The sequence below is a fragment of the Andrographis paniculata genome, unplaced genomic scaffold (assembly GCF_009805555.1).
Source record: "Andrographis paniculata isolate CXL003 unplaced genomic scaffold, ASM980555v1 Contig56END, whole genome shotgun sequence".
NCBI lineage: Eukaryota > Viridiplantae > Streptophyta > Magnoliopsida > Lamiales > Acanthaceae > Andrographis > Andrographis paniculata.
Window position 1 is genome coordinate 1,017,528 of NW_026137591.1, and position 21,847 is coordinate 1,039,374.

Sequence of the window (21,847 nt, forward strand, 5' to 3'; positions counted from 1 at the left end):
TTATATTTTTTAAAAAAATATTAATGTATTACATATATTTATTATTTTTATATTATCTATATAAATTTTTATACCAAATCATTTCGCAAAACAAACACATATATAGGGTTTGTTCACTTTGTATTTTTTTTTAATGGATGTGTTTTGGTGTCGGGTATAGAAAATTGTATTGATAATATGAAGAATTATACTGTGTTGAATTGTTGATTTTTGTAAATAAATAAAATATGAAGTGTATACTATTTATATTGTGTTAATGTGTATAGTGTATTTTTTTAATAATATTTATGAAAATTTTCTAGTAAAAAAAATATCATATATTCCCTCCGTTCCATTGAAAGGTTATCATTTTTTATTTTTGTCCGTCCCAAAATAAGGTTACCATTTCCTAATTTAGTAATTGTACTACCTCCCTAACATAATAAATACCCTTTCAACTTACAATATATTACACAAATGTCAATACTTTTATATTACACCATACTAATAGGGGATATTTTTGTCTTTTTACTACAATCCAATATAATATTAATATTAAAAAAATTACGTGCAAAAAACAAACGACACCCTTATAACGGAACGGAGGGAGTAATATAGTTTTTTACTTTGTTATATATAGTAATAAAGTAAAATTTATAGACAAACAAAAAAAATAATTTTGAGAGACAAAAACATACTCCTTCCGTCCCATGTAAACATTGTCATTTTTTATATTCGTCCGTCCCAAAATAAGGTTATCATTTCCTAATTTAGTAATTGTACTATTTATCTAACATAATAAATACCGTCCAACTTATAATATATTACACAAATATCATTACTTATATATTATACTATACTAATAGGGATATTTTTGTCTTTTTTTTACTACAATTTAATATAATACTAATATTAAAAAATTTATGTGCAAAAAGTAAACGCCACTCTTTTACCGGGACGTAAAGGGTATTACTTTTAAAATATTTTGTACTTTTTTAATAACTAACAACAAAAATATTTAACACAATCCAACTTAATTATCCTTTGGAAGAAAATTGTCTTTGTTTATTACTATAAGTTTTAAATATTGATGAAAAGAAATGGTAAATGTTAATATAATATATACTATTCTCTCTATCTCGTATAATTTGTATCTATTTTTTATTTTTGTTTGTTTTCCATAACTTGTTCTTTTTTAAAAAAAAAAATATAATTATGCACTTTAATCACATTTTAAATTTTAAATTTTATAATTTTAATTAAACTATTTACTTATTTTAATCTTAATATATAATTATTTTTACTAAATAATAATTATTTTTACTAATATACTTCTTAAGTATCTATTAATTATATTTTATCTAAATTCTCGTATCTACGGTAATAAGCCCAAAATATCTAGGACAGACGGAGTATTTATTTTAATAATATACTTTCTTTCGTCCCTTAATAATCTATTTATTTTTCTATTTTGGTTCGTCATATAATAAAATATCAATTTGTTTTAGTAACTGTAATATTTATATAACATTACAAATACTCTTTCGATTTCTAATATATTATATAAATTTCGTTACCTCTATATTATATCATACTAATAAGATAGTGTAGTCCTTTATTTTATTTCTAATACATCTCAATATAATACTAATATTTTTAAAATTTCGTGTCAAAAGCAAACAAATAAATAGATATGAGACGGATGAAATATTATATCATTATATGTAGCAAATAATATTATGATTTCAGCAAAATATATTACGATTTCTATATAATAGTAATTTGACCCTATTGCAACTATTAATATACTCCCTCCAGGGATTGACTAATACACTATTCAATTATATTAAATCTGTAAAATACTAATATACTTAAATTTATGTACAAAAGTTAAATGAGTATATTTGATTCAGACGAGGAGTAATATATAACAATAAACATATGCTATTTGGTGCGGATAAAAGACTAATTGTTTTTGTCTGTTTTTAATACTTCATCCGTTCAGGCTAATTATGTCACTTTACTTGGATATAAAGACTAATCATTTAGTAGAGAATAAAATATTATATAATAAAAATATATATTTATTATTACCATAAATTAGTTTTATAAAAAATAAAATTGAAGAGTTTTAAAGATAAATAAAAATATTTATTAATTAAGGAGAAATATAAATAAAAATATTGTAAGTGGATCATAGCGTAAGATGTTAGAAAATTCAATTGAAATGATTTATATTAGTTAAGTGCGCTTAAAATTGATAAATTTACTAAAAAATAGAAATGAGTTATCTTTGTAGGACGAATAAAAATGAAAAATAAGTCAGATGTGACGGAACGGAGAAAATATTTCATAAAAATATATATTATATTAAAAAGAATTGGCTTAAGGTAATATTCTAAAATAAAGTACAAAAAGTTGTATTGAAAATATAAAAAAAGATGAAAAATACTACTTTTAATTAAATATTTAATTTCTATAAAAAGACATAATATATATTATATTGAAAATCGCATAGTAAAATATTGTTTTAAGTCAACAATGCCACATAATAATACATATTATAAAGCACAAATAAATAAACCCATTAAAAAATTAATAATAATAATTTTATTATTACAATATATTACTCCATCCGTCCCAAATATAATATCTGCTACACTGTAGACATAGTGTTTTAGGAGATGTGTAATTAATAGATAATTAAGAATATATTAGTGAAAATAATTATCCTATAATATAAATAATTATAAATTAAGATTAAGATAACTAATTAGTTTAATTATAATTAAAATTAAAAAATTTAAAATGAGATTAAAATGTGTAATCATTTTCAAAAAAAAAAGAAAGTGACATGGTATGTGGGACGGACAGAAACGACAACATGAACATAGTATCTGGAACGAATGGAGTAATTAATTAATTATAATGATTAAGAAACAAATCCAATGTACTCCATATAAATACCATACTGTGGGCTACAGATACATCTGTATTTGGACGAGCGGCGGAAATGGCTTGCCGGCGCTGCGCCGCCGCCGTAATTTTATTAATTTAAAAAATTAAAAAAGAAAAAAATTACTCTGGAGATTTGATTCTTTACCTTCTTTAGTATTCCCAATGAATTTCTTTTACCTAGCTAGGGTATTTTATTGGGAATTTGGATATTGAGTTTAAAATTTGAAAATAAATAATTTTATATTATATAAATAGTATTAATACAATATTTTTTTAAAAAAAAATTAATATAATTTAAAAAATTATAAATTATGAAATTTTGAGGAAAGCGCAGGACAAATTAAACACCGTCCTAATTTTATTTTTTTTAAAAAAATATATTTTTTAAAATTAATTTTGCTGGATATTTTCAATTAAAATATATTATTTATCTAATAAATATTAATTTAATAAAAAATACAAATTAAATATCAATTCCAAATTTAAACCAAACACATTTATCTACCATATATATTAAACCTACACAAACACAACCCCTTATTAAAAGAAAAATAAAAAAAATAAAAACATACACACTTTTTTTTTTTTTACAAAATATAGAAAATAGTATAAAAGTATTTCATTTAAACCACTTTCACAAATTTCTAAATTTTTTTACAATTTCTAATAATTAATTTAAAAATCTTAGGTTTGTTTGGGTTTAAATCCAAAATTAAGTTATTCAGGTTTTATAAATATTATTTAATTTAAAATTCAAATAAAAATCAAACAAAACTTGCATATTATTTCAAATCAAAACAAATATTTTATGAAGTATTATTTTAAATTAAATTTCAAAGTGAAGCCAAACCCTATCTAAAATACTTTGTCCGCCCCGACAATAGATATATATTTTCTTTATACATAAATTAAAGAATAAAAATATGTTAATCAGAGTTGATTAGAGCGGACAAGAATATACATTGTTAAAAGAATTCGATTTGAATCTAGCAGAAAAAAGGAAAATCGTATTCTAAACAACTATTTTTGAGACTTGTCTCAAATGTTAACACGAGTCTTTCCATCGTGTTTTGTCATCACTCACGCGACTTTCAATGGGATAACTCATTTTCAAATTACTTTAGAAGAAGTACGCTTAACTCTAAAGTTCTTTAAAAAAGAATATGTAAGATATAAATAGTCTATTAAATCAATTTAATCTCTATTCAATCTTGGATAGTCTAGCATGGTCTAGCATTGACCCGTCTCCAGTGGTATCACATCCACCCCATTTAAGAATGCAACATCCATCTTGTATATGAAAGATCCATCAACTACTAAGCACAGTCCGATCAACAACTATGGACTATTGCATATTGGCTCTGAAATCAACTTTAATAGTAAAAAAAAAAAAATCTTAAAATTTTTTTTAAAAAAAACTATTTTTTAGTATGTATATTGTTTTTAAGGCTATATGAATGAATATATTTGTAATTTTAGAAGTTAAAAAATTGAGATATTGAAATTCATTCGCAGTTTGGGTGAGCGTAAGTCAAATACTGTTAAATAAGGACCGCCGATGGGGTTTGACGCAGACTTTATGAAACTATGATGACGCAGTTTGCAATTTTAGAAGCACATAAAATTTAGCGCAATTTCGTAAAATAATTTTGTACAATTTAACCTAATTTTAGACATTAATTGACAGTTGGGGTCCACTTGTACTGTTTCTTTAAGTCCGTTTTTCGAATTTTACTATTTAGATTCTGTGTTTCCCGAAAAAAATATATTTTCTCAACTCACAAAATATAATATCAAACATTATTTTCATACCAAACCCAAACCATTTTTTTTTCCAAACTCATCAAAAGAAACACACCCGTAATGAATAGTACTATTCATTTTACATTATTTTTAGTATAAAAATATATTAATATTTTTAAAAATATAATATTTAAATAAAAATTAAATTAATATTTTATTTCAATTAATTTCATAGCAGTCAAGCATTTTATTTGTATGTAAAATGGATAAGCATTTTGACGAATTTGTTATTTGTTATTTATATTTATATTTATATCAAAATTAAAATATTTTGATATCAGTGTAAAAATATTTATATTATAATAAAAAATAATACTCTTATCCCTTAACAAATTATTTATTTTTGTATTTTGGTATATTAATTGTATTATCCACCTAATATTACAAATAATCTTTTAATTTACAAATATATGAGACAAATGTCATTACTTTTCTATCATACAATACCTACTAAAGTTAGTTTAGTCTTTTTACTTTTATTTCTATTATATCTTAATATAATATTAATATTTTTAAAATTTTATGTAAAAAGCAAACAGATTGATAGATATGAGACAGATGAATTTTTTAATAAAAAATAAAAGAGCAATATTTATTAAATTATATGTCAAAAGTAACCATGAAACATTCCTAAATTTACATGGTATTGTTTGAATAATCCTCCATTCGTCCACAAACTAATGTCGTACTTTCTTATTTGGGACGTCTAATAATTATTGTCCTATTTTTTTTTTTAAACACAAATTTTACATTTTTACCCTTCATTCAATTATTACTTTTAATCTCTATCATACAATTAAGGGCAAACTTGTCGATCTATAACAAAAAGATAATCATCTAAAAAACCGTACAAATATACTTTAAGACAATAGAAATTGAAAAAAAAAAGTATAATAATTACAGATATTTTACATCATCAAAAAATAAAAATAAAATAAATCCAAAATGTGGTGTATGAACCTATGTGATTGTTTTGATTATCGTATTGATTGAGTCAAATCAATATTATACTTTAAGTTAATCAACGTATATTTATAAATATGAAATATGCATAAATTTGACGGACAAAGAGAATAATATACTCCCTCCGTCCCATAACAAAATATCTATTTTTTCATTTTAGTCCGTACCATAACAAAGTATCAATTTCTTTTTTTAGTAACTATATTATCTACCTAATATGACAAATACCCTTACAACTTACAATATATTACGCAAATGCTATTACCTTTATATCACACATACTAATAAGGTTATTTTAGTCATTTCTACTTTATTCCTATTAAATCTCAATATAATACTAATATTTCTAAAACTACGTGCAAAAAACAAATGGATATTTAATTTCGGGACTGAGGGAGTATAATACATATTATATTATATAACTATATAACGCAATATTTCCAATTTTAATACAATATCACAATAAGCAGATTGTAATATATAATTCTCACAATACATATTTTTATATAACACAGAATACATTGTATATATTGTAATAAAATATTAATTTAATATGCTAATTTGATCAAATCAATATAATTCTGATTTAACACGCTCCAACCTGTGACCGTACATCCGGATCAGTATAGACGAGGCTGCAAATCCTGTGCTGATTGCTGATTTGATAGGATCAGACCGGCATATATTTATATATATTTCAATATGTATTGTATTATAAAATAACATATATTGAATTATAATATAATATAATATATTATAAATATATTGAGATATGTATATATATAATCTATATTAATCACCTCCATAGTATATGTTAGATTCAGTCAAATCAGTACTATACTTATTTGATCGGATCAACATCTAATTCATGTCTCATAGACAAAGATTTATTTTATTTCATTGGGTAAATTATATAATACCCCCTTGTGTTTTAGTAAAAATGTATAAAACAACATGTGTTTTATTTATTGCGTGAAACCCCTTTTGCACGAAACACCTTTCTTGTCCAAAACTGATGTTTGGTTTTAAATAAATACTTAAATTACGCAAATTTTATACAAATAAAAATATAAAATATCTTAAATAATTTATTTAATAAAATAAATAAATAAATAATTGATTAATCCTTCATTTTATAATTTTTTAAGACAAATTGGTATCTAATTTTTATATAAAAAAAACTATAATATTAAATGATTGATCAACTAATTATTTATTTATTTTATTAAAAAAATTATTTAAAATATTTTATGTTTTTCATTTGTATAAAATTTGTGTAATTTATATATTTATTTAGAACCAAACATCAATTTAAATAAATAGAATGTTTCATGCAAATTTTACGTTAATACAAAAGAAATTTTTACATTTTTACTAAAGAGAGTATTATACTCCATAATTTACCATTAAAATACACATATCATAGACAAAGATTAATTTAATTTAACTTTTATTACCTCGGATCCATCAGATTTCTGCTGTCAGAAAATCCACATCCAAAAATTCCTTAATCAAAACATAATAATAATAATAATAATAATAATAAACATAATAATAATAATAATAATAATAATATAATGATAATAACAATAATCTTCAAGTCCGCCTATGTACAGCTTCAACCCCCACCAAAACATGCACATAACTTCCCTCAGACACACCCTGCCCTAAAAACACACATTCAACCCGAAATCCGACCTGATCCAACATCCGACGGCACATAGTCGAGTGCCGTTGTGTCCCGTCCCGTTCCTACGCCGACTGCAGCGTCGTAACCTGCCCGGCTGCCGTCTGCTCGTAGTCGGCGCACGCCTCCGGAGTATCTTCCTCGCTCGGAGGAACCAACTGCCAGAAAAGCGGCAAGTATTTGTCCCAGTTCGACAAAATCTCCGACCCTTTTCCGCTGCCTGTTTTTTCCTGCGCAACACAACGCCGATTATGAATCGAGCTTTTCCGAATCCGAAAAACGTAATCGAAAACGTAATTCGTGTACTTACGACATGGGCTTCGATCAAGTTCTTCAGCTGCATTTGTCCTACCGGCGCAACCACGCGCTGAATCTTAACAATCTCCTTGTTCACCTTCGTAAAATTTCATCGCAAATTATCAATTAATCGAAATACTAGAGAGAAAACGAAAAAAAATAAAAGTCGCAAACCTTGGGGATGAGAGTATCGTCCTCGTCGAGAATGTACGCCAAGCCACCGGTCATACCAGCGGCGACGTTACGACCGACCCTGATAGACGCAAACACGGCGTGATTCGGGAGTCGATAATCGATAAGATGTTGCGGTGGATTTAATAAGACGAGCTTACTTTCCGATGACGACGACGCAGCCACCGGTCATGTACTCGCAGCAGTGATCGCCGGTGCCTTCGACGACGGCTTCGGCAAGCGAGTTTCTCACGGCGAAGCGCTCCCCGGCTTTCCCTCTCACGAAGATTTGACCGCCCGTCGCTCCGTACAGGCACGTGTTCCCGACAATGGTCGCGTCTTCGGGAGTGAACGCCGGGTTCTCGACTGGGGTCACCACTAGTTCGCCTCCGGCCATACCCTATGACGAGACACACGATATAAAAATCGTATATTTAATCTCGATTCGATCGTCAATTTTATTAAAAAGTAATTGAATTTACGAAGAATTGGATCGACTAACCTTCCCGACATAGTCGTTAGATTCTCCGACCAATCGAATGTTCATCCCCGGAGTCAAGAAACACGCAAATGACTGACCGGCGCTTCCGGTGAATCTGCAAAGCGCGACGAGGGAAACGATAAATCGCTCGATGCGGCCATATCGAAATAAAAACGTCAGTAAATTTCTAGGATGCGTTGTCTTACGTTAAGTTGAGCTGTCCGGCAAATCCGGTGTCGCCGTATCTCTTTGCGATCACACCGGCAATTCGACCGCAAACTGCTCTGTCGACATTGTATATGTTTATGGTTTTGTCGACAACCGTCTCATTCTCGATTGCTTTGGCAATCTGTCCGGAAATTAAACGAGATCGAAAATCACGATAAGTCCGCAAAAGTTTTGAATTTGAACTATCAAGAATTACCTCCGGATCGGCAAGCAATGTGTCGTCGAGAACAGGGCCATTGCTGTGTACTTCCTGGTTCCGAATCACCGTGCTGCTCCATTTCGGGTATCCGGAGTTCTAGAACAGCGAATATTAACGATTTACGGGCATGATAATCATACTCATTTTGAAATCGATTTGAATATATATATATATACAGAATACTTACGGAGAGAATGTAACCAAGGTCGATGTGCTGAGTCTTCACCAGCGAAATATCGCGATGTTTTAGTAGCTCGGTGTGGCCGATTACGTCGTCAAGCTTTTCATAGCCGAGTTGCGCCAACATGCCTCTTACCTAGCAAAAGATTTCCATCTAAGGGTTAGTTGAAACGAAAATTTACGGCGCACAACTATAGGAAGATCGAGGCAAATGCAAAAAAAATGGCGGATACCTCTTCGGCGACATACAAAAAGTAATTGACGAGATCGCCGGGCACGCCGGGGAACCGGGCTCGTAGCTCTTCCCTCTGAAAAAACAATCGATTGTAAGATATTGTCGACATTGCGACAGGGAATTGGAATAGCGGTACAAGAATGTAACCTGACTGGCGACGCCGACGGGACAATTATTCGTGTGGCATATACGAGCCATGACGCACCCGGTGGCGATCATGGCAACGGAACCGAATCCGTATTCGTCGGCACCCATCGCCGCAGCCATGATTACATCGAATCCACTCTTGAAGCCGCCGTCGACTCTGAGAATGACCCTTTCCCGAAGCCCGTTTTCGATGAGCGTCTACACATGATTTCGGGTCTAATCAATCGATACAAACACATCGAACACGAAATTAATCTCATGTCGAACGACGAGAAGCGAACCTGATGCGTTTCCGTAAGCCCGAGCTCCCAAGGACCTCCGGCATGTTTAATTGAACTCACGGGGCTGGCACCGGTTCCACCGTCGTGTCCCGATATCTGTATGATATCGGCATTGCCCTTAGCGACGCCAGACGCCACCGTACCGATGCCCGCTTCCGCAACGAGCTTTACGGATACTTTAGCCTTGGGATTGACCTATTCGACGAAAGTTTCCGTTAATTCATAATTCCGAAAATACGGATATGACAGGCGATTCACCTGGTGAAGGTCGTAAATCAGCTGCGCAAGATCTTCGATCGAATAGATGTCGTGATGCGGAGGTGGAGATATAAGAGGGACGCCGGGCTTCGAGTTTCTTAACCTTGCAATGTACGCGCTAACTTTTTTTCCCGGCAACTGTCCGCCTTCTCCAGGCTTTGCACCTTGAGCGATCTTGATTTCGATTTGATCGGCATTAGCTAAGAATGTCGGGGTGACGCCAAAACGACCCGAAGCTACCTGATCGAGCAAAATCATAACCGTTTACAAAAAATTCGATGAACAGCTAAGAAAAGTGTAACGAAAATGGATTCCGACCTGCTTTATGGCACTCGTAGCCGTGTCGCCGTTTTGAAGGCCTTTAAGATGAGGAAGCGTCGGAGAGTACCCATCGACGACATCGGTAAGTGGATTCCATCGAATTGGATCCTAGGTGAAGGTTAAACAAAAGTATTACATTTCATCACAGCAATGGAAATCATCGATTTTGCTACAAATATATTACCTCGCCACCTTCTCCCGAATTAGACTTCCCGCCCAATCTGTTCATTGCTACGGCAATTGCTTCGTGAGTTTCTCTTGAGATAGCGCCGAGCGACATGCCACCAGTACAGAATCTCTCGACAATCGAAGAGGCAGGTTCAACTCTTCCAACTGGGATCGGAGAACGATCACTCTTCAGCTCAAGAAGATCTCGGAGAACCTGCAGATGGTAAACATGCATAAAAGTCGAAATAACGAACGTATAAAGTAGGCACAGATTAAATTAATTTTTGGTCTTTAAGAAAGATCGGGATTTCCATAAAAGCTACTCACATTCACAGGTCGGTTAGCCAAATGCTGCTGATAGATCGAATATGCACTTTCACTCTTTTGTCGCACGGCTTTGTGCAGCAGTTTTGACATCTCGGGATTGTTTCCATGATATTCACCTTCATAAAAAGCACGATGAAATCTAAAAGGAACCATAAAAACATACTATGCGCTCGAAAGGAAAATGTACCTCCAGGTCTAAATTGAATGAACCCAAAGTTTTCGAGTCTTTTTGCAGTGTCTTCAGAGAAGGCTTTAATCCAAAACGATAACGTCTCCCTTGCCAACTGAAAAATAAATTTATTCATTTTAGAACAGCTCAACAATGAAATCGTCGAGGCAAGTCTATATTACAAATACAGTAGTATAAAAGTTCACAAACAGATCAAACGTCTCTGAGCATGGAAGTCCACAAGAAAAAAGCCGAATGTTGCGCTCTAAATTGGTTACCTCGTCCATGGTCAATCCTCCAATGCTTGACCTACTCCCACAAAATGCAATGTCGACTATATCTTGACCCAGTCCGTAGATTTCGAATATCTGAGCCCCACAGTAACTGAAACAAAAATATGCATCCACTTCTTATCGCTGAGTATAAATGAAATGCATGCAATCGATGAAAACAAATTATTTAAGCTACTGATGAAAATGTTACTCAGAAATGGCAGCCTACCTGGACAGCAAAGAAATGCCCATTTTCGAGAGAATTTTCATAAGGCCAGCTTTAACAGCCTGAAATGAAGATAAATAAAAAATGAAAAAAAACATCGATCTCTTCAACAAACGTTAACAAGAAAAGGAACTAAAAGAACACACCAAGAGACCAACATCCAAAGGAAAAATTATGGTAGGTACTATATCAGCAATCATTGTTTTTTTTGGTAAAATTGTTCAGAACTGCCCCGTGGTTTCGAAATTGAGCGTAAAATCTCTCCATACTTTAAAAATTACATGGCGCCCCCTTGTACTTTAAAAAAATGTTGCATAAAACCCACCGCCATGAAACTTTCATTGTGTAATAAGGAAATGATTTCCTATCTATATTTTCTGCATGATGTTGATGTTTTATGCAACATTTTTGAAAATATAAGGAACGCCATGCAATCTTTTAAAGTAAATAGGGGATTTATGCCGAGTTTCGAAACTACAGGGGGTTTCATACAATGTATTTTAAATTATAGGGGAGAGTCATGCAATTTTTTAAAGTAAATGAGGGATTTACGCTGAGTTTCGAAACCACAAGGGAGTTATGAACAATTTTGCCTTCTTTTTTTTAATCGACATGACATAATATCATCTATAGTTGATCTCCTAGAATATTTGACAACTATTCACTTGATAATATTTGATCATAAAATTTGCCTCATCTCTTAGGTTATTTATTTTGTATAATTGCTCCAAGGAAAACCTCATTATGTAAACAGTTTATTCAATACAGGAAAGTACAGAGATAATAAGAAGACCTTGCAGAAATTCTTCTGAGCTTGTTCGATTGTAACTGTAGGCATTTTTCCACTCCTCATCATGTTCACAGTTTTATTACTCAACCGCCACTGGCGACAAGTCTCCAATGCCAGGTATGGGCATACAGCACTGGAAAGATGAAAATGAAGAGTAATCAGTCGATTCATATCTAAGGTATGCAGATATTACGGCAAATAAAGATGAACTTTCTCATAATGGTTCATCATAAGCTCAAAGCAGGAAATGCTGGTTGTGTGAACACTGTGTTACAGAACACTACTAATAATCACAACCATTCGAAGACTACTGCATTCAACTTAAGACACATAATCGAAAACCTATTTTAATACAATATTAAATGAAAAGTTTATTCAAAATATCACATCCACCACCTAATTTTCATTCAAAATTTTACGGTTTCCAAAACAACCAAAATCCCGTAACACTTCTAAAACACTAAACTGCCCGGGAAAAAGATATATGGGTATGTAATGGTGTCATCTGCAGCAGAAAATTCTGGGATTTAGGAATTTAAGTGAATCTCATAAAGGTATAAATCAAATGAGAGGTAATACAGACCTGGCACCATATCCAATCAAACATGCAAACTGATGAGTACTGAAGCACTGAGCTGTATCAGCTATGATGGAAGCTTGCATCCGGAGCCCATTCTCAATCAGGTGCTGGTGAACGGCACCAACAGCTAGAAGTATTGGAATGGCAGGCCGAGTAGCATCCTAAGGACAGTAAAAGGTTAAAAGGATGGATTTATTTATAATCTTACCATAAGCATAATATAGTAAAGTGACGGTGGAAACCCAAAGAGTTACATGATGAAGAAAATTTATTGCTAACAACGTAAAAAGCAGCTCACATATTCACTGTATAGAATGTGAAAACATGGCACACTGTTATAATCGTAAAAACTATGATAGTGAGGAAAAAATAGTTAAACTAGATGTTAATGAAGCCAAATTTCATTCACTTCAGAAGCTATTCATTTCAGTAATTTGGTAATTCTACATGAAAATAAAAATCTTACCAGCTCGTCAGCTCTGTCGGATAGAATGAGAAGCTGGGAACCATTTCTTACAGCTTCATCAGCGGCTTCACATAGCTTGGATAAGGTTTTCTCCAGAGAACCTTCAACTCCCATCCTGATGTTGAAAAATGTCGGCAAAACTTGGGGCTTCAAGAGTGGATCTTTTGTTAAAGACTCAAGCTCCTCTTCATTCAGCACGGGGTTTGACAAAATAATCTGTTTACACGAATAATGACTTACCACATTCCAAATAATAATTAACAAGATTTTAAAAAGGCCGCCACTCTTTAAATTTTAAAACGATCTCCTAACATAACCTATACCTGAGAGGCATTCTCAGGACCAACTCCTAGAATGTTTCCTCGCTTCCCAAGGTTAACTTCAAGGGACATGACTAAGCCTTCTCGAAGAGGATCAATAGCGGGATTTGTTACCTGGTTTAAACACGGATAAAGAACCATTTGTGATTAATATAAACTTCAAAAAGCCCAAATATTCATACTTTTAAGAGGCATATACCACTCCAAACAAGAGAAACAGAGGAACTAAATGTTACAGTACAATATTTGCTAAATGAAGCAACATGCTCGATATAAGAAGGTATTGGAAACAGGATATCATTACCATGTAGTTGGAGATCAATTATGTGCCACAGCAGATGAATAGTCACACGAATCACTATATCTATCGTAAATATTGGACCAAAAAACTTTCCAGGAAGTTCATGGAATTGGTGCAAACCTGAGCAAATCGTTGCTTGAAATAATCATATAACATATGAGGCCTTGCAGATAATACTGCCAAGGGGATATCGTCTCCCATGCAAAAAGTAGGCTCCTTCCCTTGAGAAGCCATTGATTCAATCACCATTTGAACATCTTCACTTGAATATCCAAATGCCCTATTGTTAAAGGAGCAATAAAATTGATATTCAGATATGGATTTTTTTATTTTATTTTTTGTCCATTCTTTACAATATCTACATGAAATATTGCATAGGCTCAGTTCAACTACAAGGGAAAAGATATGCAGAGGAAATGGGTTGACTATTTAATAATACCCTTTCTCATATACATTGTCCGATTAGTACAAACAACTAATGATACCAATCAACAAGTTGCACGAAAGAAATATATCTATTCTCGAGTATAGCAATAGAAGATTGATGAACATGATGAGCTAAGTTCTATATAAGTAATCCAGCAGTACATACATAAAAATTTCCAAAACACTTACTGTTGACGCTTTAGAATCGTTTCACTGTCCATGATGGTTGCAGACCAAAAGTTTGCAGCCTTTAAAGAGCGGAGATTTTCATTCACCCATTTCCCATAGGGATTTAATAGTGCAACTCGCCTTTTAACTTCAGTATTTTCAAACACCTACGGTATATTAATAAAAATTAGTGACCAGCAAAGAGACATAATTTTCTAAATAGTAATGCATAATTTGATTGCAAATTTCCTGTAAAGCACACATGTGACTTGTAAGTTGCAAAGGGAAACTGAAGCATCTTCCCCACAAGAAAGCTATGTCGTAAAAAGGATATCAAAACAAAAACAACAAAATATCATTGTTCCAGAGCCATGCAGCCCAAGCCATCTAGCTAGGGCACCTCCATAGGTTGAAGCAGAATAATAAGAGGAAGTCGTATAAATGCTAACTTTGTGCAAAAATAATGCCAGATTCCAGCTCAACAAGAGAGAAAGTGAAGTGCTGTTTATTCACCAAACTAGTAGGCAAAAAGGACCCAAAATGGGTTAACTATTTGGTAAATACCAAGTACTCTTTGAAATTAGTCACATTGTAAAAGAGTACACGAAATGCCTCTGTGATATCATACATTGCAAACAACAATTCATGGGAAATTGGGAATATTACAATATGAAGCAAGTTGGTAGGTAGGATGAGGAAGTCGATGATTAATTGTATTATATATCTAATCCAAGTTCTAGAGTTGATTGCTTATTGCCATACTGAGTAGGAATCAATTTCGGTTATGTATCTTTATTTATAAATAGAACTTAGTAGTAATAGGAGCTGAATCATCAAAAAGACTTTGTCACTTCAGCTGTGGCCGGGACAGGAACTATCCATATATGACACAAAGAGATTCCTGAATTTGCTTTTGTTTTTTAAATTTCTTCTACATAAGATTTTTGTATCATAACACAATAATATATCAACCATCATTTTGAAACCATCTACGTCAAAAATCAAAGGAAATACCTGTCCATTAGTTAAGTCAACTGCTATCATCATCCCAGGACCTAACCGCCCTTTCATTATAACTTTCGAGTCATCTGTTGGTAGAACGCCCACCTGAAAAGTTATGAAGGGGCCTTAATCAGTTTGTCATGTACATAGAAAGGTAAGACTATATAGTCTGGTCAACAGAAAAGTACTTTTTGCATCATAAAAATCTTCTAATACACGCTGGGACCATACAACCATGCATTCAGGTACTTATACAACAAATAATACATAAAAAAAAAAAAACAAAAAACAAAAAACGCTGTAGGACATAACTACAAAACTTTACAAAGGATATCAGTCATATAAAAAAAAAGTTACAAATTGATCTGAAAAATCAGAAAAAAAAAATGAAAACCAGAGAATATTTTAGAAGATTAAAGCAAGTGGGTAAACACCACTGGTTTTTCATGAGATATGAAGGCCATATTGCCTTGTTTACAAAGAAAAACAGAAGCTCTTGCTCTAATCAAGTAAAGAGGAAAATATTAGTCCTCGGATCAAAATAACAGTAGAACATCTACTTGATATATTTCAGAAGCATTAAGTATCGAAACAAGAACACTTTGCCATGGAAAAATAGCAGCAGTGCAAATATTGGTTATCATACTACGATTAGATATCAGATGCTTTCAACTTGGCAGTAAAAACACCGGAGCAATTTTCCCCTCAAGTGTGCAAATATAACTAAAATAATAATATAAACTATTAAAAAACAAAAGGAAGCAAACCTCGGAGGCAACATAGACAACATTATCCACTGTCCGCCAATATCTAGCAGGGCGAAGTCCATTTCGGTCAAGACATGCTCCAACTGTTTTCCCATCACTGACATAATGATGTCACAACATAAATAAGAATGTGGAGATTAAATTCGGGCAATTTACCAAACACACAGCCACAAAAACAAAGAAGAAATGAAGCAACCACAAAAGTATGAAGATATTCATAATCTGTAAGGTCTCATAAAAACCTGCTATCATGATAACTAGGCAATATCCACGACAAGCAGAATGGAAACTAATATAGGCCTAACATCATAACATAAAAACATACATTATTGTCGCACAGTAGAAATTTTACCTGAATAACAGTAAAGCAGGTCCATCCCAAGCTTCCATTTGGCCTTTGTAGTAATTATAAAAATCTGCAACCTAAAGCCAGTTCATTGTGAGTCTTATTTAATAGGCATCGTACATGACATAGAACACAAGCGAACTCTGAGTTTGTTGCTTCGATGTGGTAAAATTGAGGCAACAACAGAAACTGGGCAAGCAATCATGGTTGGAAATAAAACTAAATATGCAGTTGGGAGAACTGTAGAACTCTCAGAGAAGCTCTACGATGAAAAAGATAATATACCTCGGGATATTTGATCAATAATGTCGGGTGATTCTTGTACGCCTCTGGGACAAGAAGCATCAAGGCTTCCTCAGGTGTGCGCCCACTTCTTATTAACAACTGCATACATTTATACAAGGCATGGTATAGAGATTATGCATTTAGTTTTATCGTAAGAAAGTAAATAAAATGAAACAAGAACCACAGGCAAGCAATGCAATAATTGTCCCAAAACAGTGACAAAAGCATTTGGCCATACTTCTGCGGCACTATCAAGGTTTGCAGAGTCGGAAGCTTTAGGGTTTCCGAAAGGCCGAAGCTCATTTTCACGACCACGCCAGACGGGAGATTCTAATGAAGTCTCCCGAGACCGCATCCAGTTCAAATTCCCCTGCAAAACAATCTCAACTTCAATACACCACCATCTAAGGTATGCATAACAAAGATCATCAGCACAAAGTTATTACCTGTATTGTATTAATCTCTCCATTATGACCGAGAAACCTCATCGGTTGAGCTAGAGGCCATCTAGGACTAGTATTTGTACTATATCTACGGTGGTATATAGCAAAAGGGGATTTATAAACTTCATTTTGTAGATCATAATAAAACAGACCAAGAACCTCAGACCGAAGCATTCCCTTATAAACAATGGTTTGGTTGGATAACGAGCAAAAGTAGAGATCATTCCCCCATGATTCTGAACTTGCTGCTCTTTCAATCAACTTTCGACAGATGAAAAGTTCTCTTTCAATGTCAGCAATATTTTCTTCTTTTGCAATTTGAACAAAGACTTGCTGTATATTTGGCATAGCTTCTTTTGCATAGTAACCAACCACCGAACTATTTACAGGAACTGATCTCCAGCCAAGCACTTGAAGGCCCTCTCGATTAAATATATCCAAAATAACTGCATGAAGGAGATAATATGTGTTTGTAAATCTGGTTCAGAATACAGTTAGAAAACTCAACAAATACACGACTGTAAAATAAAAGCCTATTACTCAATTTAAAAAATAGAAGTGAAAAGGGATCCCTTGAGTAATTGCACTCATTGTTTTCAAATTCATTTCAAGCATTTAAGAAGTATTTACAACAAAATAAAATTTCAGATACTGTTGAGCTGATCATATATTAGTTCCTCACTCCTACTCGAAAGATCAACAATTGCCAATGTTTTGGCATACGTTTTTCCCATATCAACACTCTTTACGTCTCTAGTGAAAAACTTTTGTATTGATTGGAACAAAGGTGTTTTCTCACATTGGATGCTAATCGACATGAACAAAGTCTAGCTTATTTAAAACTATTCGCAATCGAGCCATCATTCTGTAACTCAATGTTCTGTTATTCAATCAAGAAATCCCTTAAAAATAACTGACCTGCTTGAGCCTGTTTCATCAGGTCCTCATCCTTCGGTAGAAAGATCATTCCAACACCAGTGTGCAACCGATCAAAAGCATTCATCCCCTGTTCGCCCGCCCACTTGTCGAACATATCCCATGGAATTGAAGTCATCACTCCGGAACCATCCCCAGAGTCATTATCAGCTCCACAACCACCACGATGTTCCATGCAACCCAGAGCTGCAAGTGCATCCTTAACAATTCCATGCGATGCTTTGTTGTCCAAATTGGCGATAAATCCAACTCCACAAGCCCCTCTCTCAGATAAAATGTCATCTAAGTGTGCAGCCTGAAATGAAATTTTACAAAAGTCAAACCACATCGTGCAGATGAAGAGTGAAATAGATAGGAAGTCACTTGACATTGAGGAAATAATTATTCTAAGATACAAACAAATTCAATAGCATGCATAATCAAGGTAAATCACCATTAATCTATTCAAGGGGCATCTTGCAAACATAACAGAAAGAAAATAAATCTTCAATATGGGTAACACTAATTCATTATGTAACATGCTACATATGCTAAGAAGTACAAGCTTTCAAAGGGTTAGTTCAATACTGAGAAGAGATAAATCTTCAAGCCTAAATATTCATTTATCCAAAACAGATAATAGAGATATCCCGACTAACTTAATGTGTTCTAACATATATTGGAATATATCAGCATCGGGAGTCAGCTTCTTAAGCCAGTTTGACTCAGACAAACCACTAAAGTCATTTAAACTCATCATCAACAAAAATTCAATCTAGTCTTGAAAATCATATATGCTCCAATCAATCTGTTATCATCTTGTATTTCGTACTCGCATTATTCCCGGGTGCTTAACTTTCTACTACAACATGCTGTCTGACTCCCTAATCCTCTGATGATTCAACCAAGATCTCTCGTCTTGACACTATGATCTAGATAAGTTCCACATGACCAATTGTGTTAGCTCATCTATAGACAATATATGCATCTTCAAACTTATGGTCTCCTCATATTTCAACTCCTTTCCATGAAATTCATCAAAACAACAATCTAAAGAATATGAAGCATGCAACTAATCGGAAAGCCGGGAAGCAAAAGAAAGAATACCAAAGTCAAAGTTTCAGCACTATATCATGTCACAGTCAATCAAGATTCATCAGGTAATGTACAAAGTCATCAACCTGTCGTCGAATCATCTTTAACTATCCAAACCTTGTTCCACAAAAGCGATTGCAGGCATTCAACCTCAAGGGTAAACAACCGAGACAAACAAACAACCTCAAAATTTTCAACAGAAGCATTGATACAGACAAAAATCAAACCATCCCTAACCCCACACACCATGGATAAACAGAGTAAATATACATATATATATATATAACACAATAGCCTCTCCGGAACCCAAACTTCCCCAAAAATCGAAGATAATCAACATCTGAATCCCCAAAAACACCAATTCGATCATCGAATCAAAAACCCACTGCGGAAATTTTCAATAAACATCACCTCTTGCACCGGAGCAGAAAACCGTGGGTCCGACCCACCGGCGGCACGGTGAACCTCAAGAACAGAGTTAATGGAGGAGGCGAAGTTGTTGTTCCTGGCTAGACCAAGAATATGATTCCTCTGAGCGTTCCTCGGACGATGATGGCCCCGAGTTTTCCTGAAATTCTTACTCCGACACAAGCCGACAAAATCAACGAAGACCAAGTCCCGGCGAGAACTCTCGGTGATGCTGGTACCGGCGAAGAGCTTGATGGACTGAGCAATCTGACTGGGCGAGTGCAGAGACATGTTTCAAAAGCAAGAAAAGGGTATGTACATAGAAGAAGAATTCAGGCTGAGCAGTAGAGAGTAGATGATGGTGTAGAATGTGTGGAAGGGTGAAAAGGGAATGGATAGAAGGGGGAAGAAAACGTGGGGAAGGAAGGTGAGTTCGGAAACTGAATTGATATGGAAATGGAATCAATGGCTACTGGAAAAGTGGCCACAGCACTGCCCTGACGCCTCAAATCTGCCGATAACGTTTTGTGGAATTGTGTGTCTGTCTCTGTCTTTCTGTGTCTGTTTCTTTCTTTCTTTGTTTCTTGGTTTTCTGTTGTTGATGTTGTTGTACGGATATCTCTTTCGATGTCTATCACGGTTAGAATTGATTATACATGCATGTATAGATACAGATAGATATAGAGTGAGAGAGGGAGAGAGAGAGTGAGGTTTGACCTTATGGAGAGACCAAAGGTCAATAAGGTGAAGGAATGGAGCGAGCTTGCTCCACGTCATCGATCACACGAGCTTAACTTGATCAAAAGAAACTTGTGTGTTCATACAACACCAACAAAAGAAAATACTCGGTTCCTATTTTCGAGTAGCAGCTTACAATTCTCGCATTATAAAAAAAATAATAATAAAAATAAAAAAAAAAAAAAAAATACTCTCCGTTCTCGTTAGAGTTGTTTTAAACCAATTAACAGCTCGACGAGAGATAAAGAAGTCGAGCTTGAACTCAAAATTTTTATTTGTATTTTTTTCGCAAATAACTCAATTAAGCTTGTTACTAATAATATATTTATATTATTTATATATTAATGTAATATATATTTTTTATATAAAAATTTACGTGTATTAGTTAAATTTAAATATTTTTATTATAAAAAATTATGAATAAAATTAAATATATTTGTTATATATTAAAATATTGTAAAATTTTACTGAGCCTATAACTGGATTTTAACGTTTGGACCCGTGGATAGATCCAAAAAGAAAATAAGCCTTCAAACACCCATAGGAGGAAAAGGTAAGTTAGTCAGTCGCTTGGTTGGTCGGTTGGTCAGTCGGTAGCTTGCCTGGTCGGCTGTCCAATCGGTAGCCTGTGCGGTCGGTTGGTCAGTCAGTAGCCCGTCCAGCTGACTAAGTTTGTCCGTAGTCTGTTTGATCGGCTGATTTGTCCACAGGTTGTCTGGTCGGCTGGTAGCATAAAATGCAACCAAAGAGCGGTTTTCAGACGGTTGCAATCGCAAGGGGGTTTTCGTTAGTTACAACCGACTGTGCACACGATCCGATAACTAACTTAGAGAGCATATAACAAGCAATTCGCGTTCAGCAAAAGACATCTTCAATGAGCATCAATTTCAGTGAAATTCGCTTTGGAGATCATTTTTTTTTTTTTTTAGTATCTTCTACTTTTATTTTTATTGCATTTTGTACAGTATCTAGGGATCTTCGATTTCGGATATTATTGTAGTCAAATTCGAATTTATTTCGGATTTTACTTTTCATTGTTGGTTGAAAACAACATCAACAATATTTAATTTATATATTAAAAAATATATAGAATAGGTACAAAAGTCAAGTCGAGCTCGAGTTCGAGCTTTACTAGCCAAGCTCGAGCTTGAATTTGAATCTAACGAGCCGAGCTCGAGCCATTATTTTGGTTCGAATTCTAAACAAACTAAGTACGTACCGTTAACAAGTTTGAGTTGAGATTGAACAACCGATTATCGATCTCGCTCGGCCTGCTTGACAGCTTTAGTTCTGATATGTTAGATGGTCGGATAGATAGATGAATTAAAGGTTTTGGATTGTATAAAAGTGGGATAAAAAAATAGATAACATACTATTTAAAAGATAAAATATGATATTTAGGGTAATTTAAGAATAAATGACTACCGTGAAAAATCTACAATGAACG

The 21,847-nt window shown here is 33.4% G+C and overlaps 1 protein-coding gene across 1 annotated transcript; it reads right to left on the reverse strand.

The window, feature by feature from the left end:
* Positions 1-7,240: 7,240 nt before the first annotated feature.
* LOC127256579 (ferredoxin-dependent glutamate synthase, chloroplastic-like) lies at positions 7,241-20,277 on the reverse strand. The gene is made up of 32 exons (XM_051282662.1): positions 19,666-20,277; positions 18,163-18,475; positions 17,248-17,690; positions 17,040-17,171; positions 16,802-16,900; positions 16,523-16,593; positions 16,171-16,267; positions 15,416-15,508; positions 14,423-14,568; positions 13,928-14,087; positions 13,510-13,620; positions 13,187-13,402; positions 12,724-12,881; positions 12,144-12,273; positions 11,354-11,412; positions 11,131-11,236; positions 10,871-10,967; positions 10,684-10,799; positions 10,373-10,570; positions 10,186-10,296; positions 9,868-10,107; positions 9,610-9,804; positions 9,329-9,526; positions 9,180-9,254; positions 8,954-9,082; positions 8,764-8,862; positions 8,546-8,688; positions 8,361-8,454; positions 8,020-8,258; positions 7,862-7,940; positions 7,701-7,784; positions 7,241-7,620 (listed from the first exon to the last, which is right to left on the reverse strand). The coding sequence occupies exons 1-32, from the start codon at positions 19,951-19,953 to the stop codon at positions 7,456-7,458; spliced, it is 4,884 nt and encodes a 1,627-aa protein (XP_051138619.1). The 5' UTR covers positions 19,954-20,277; the 3' UTR covers positions 7,241-7,455.
* Between the last annotated feature and the right edge of the window lie 1,570 nt (positions 20,278-21,847).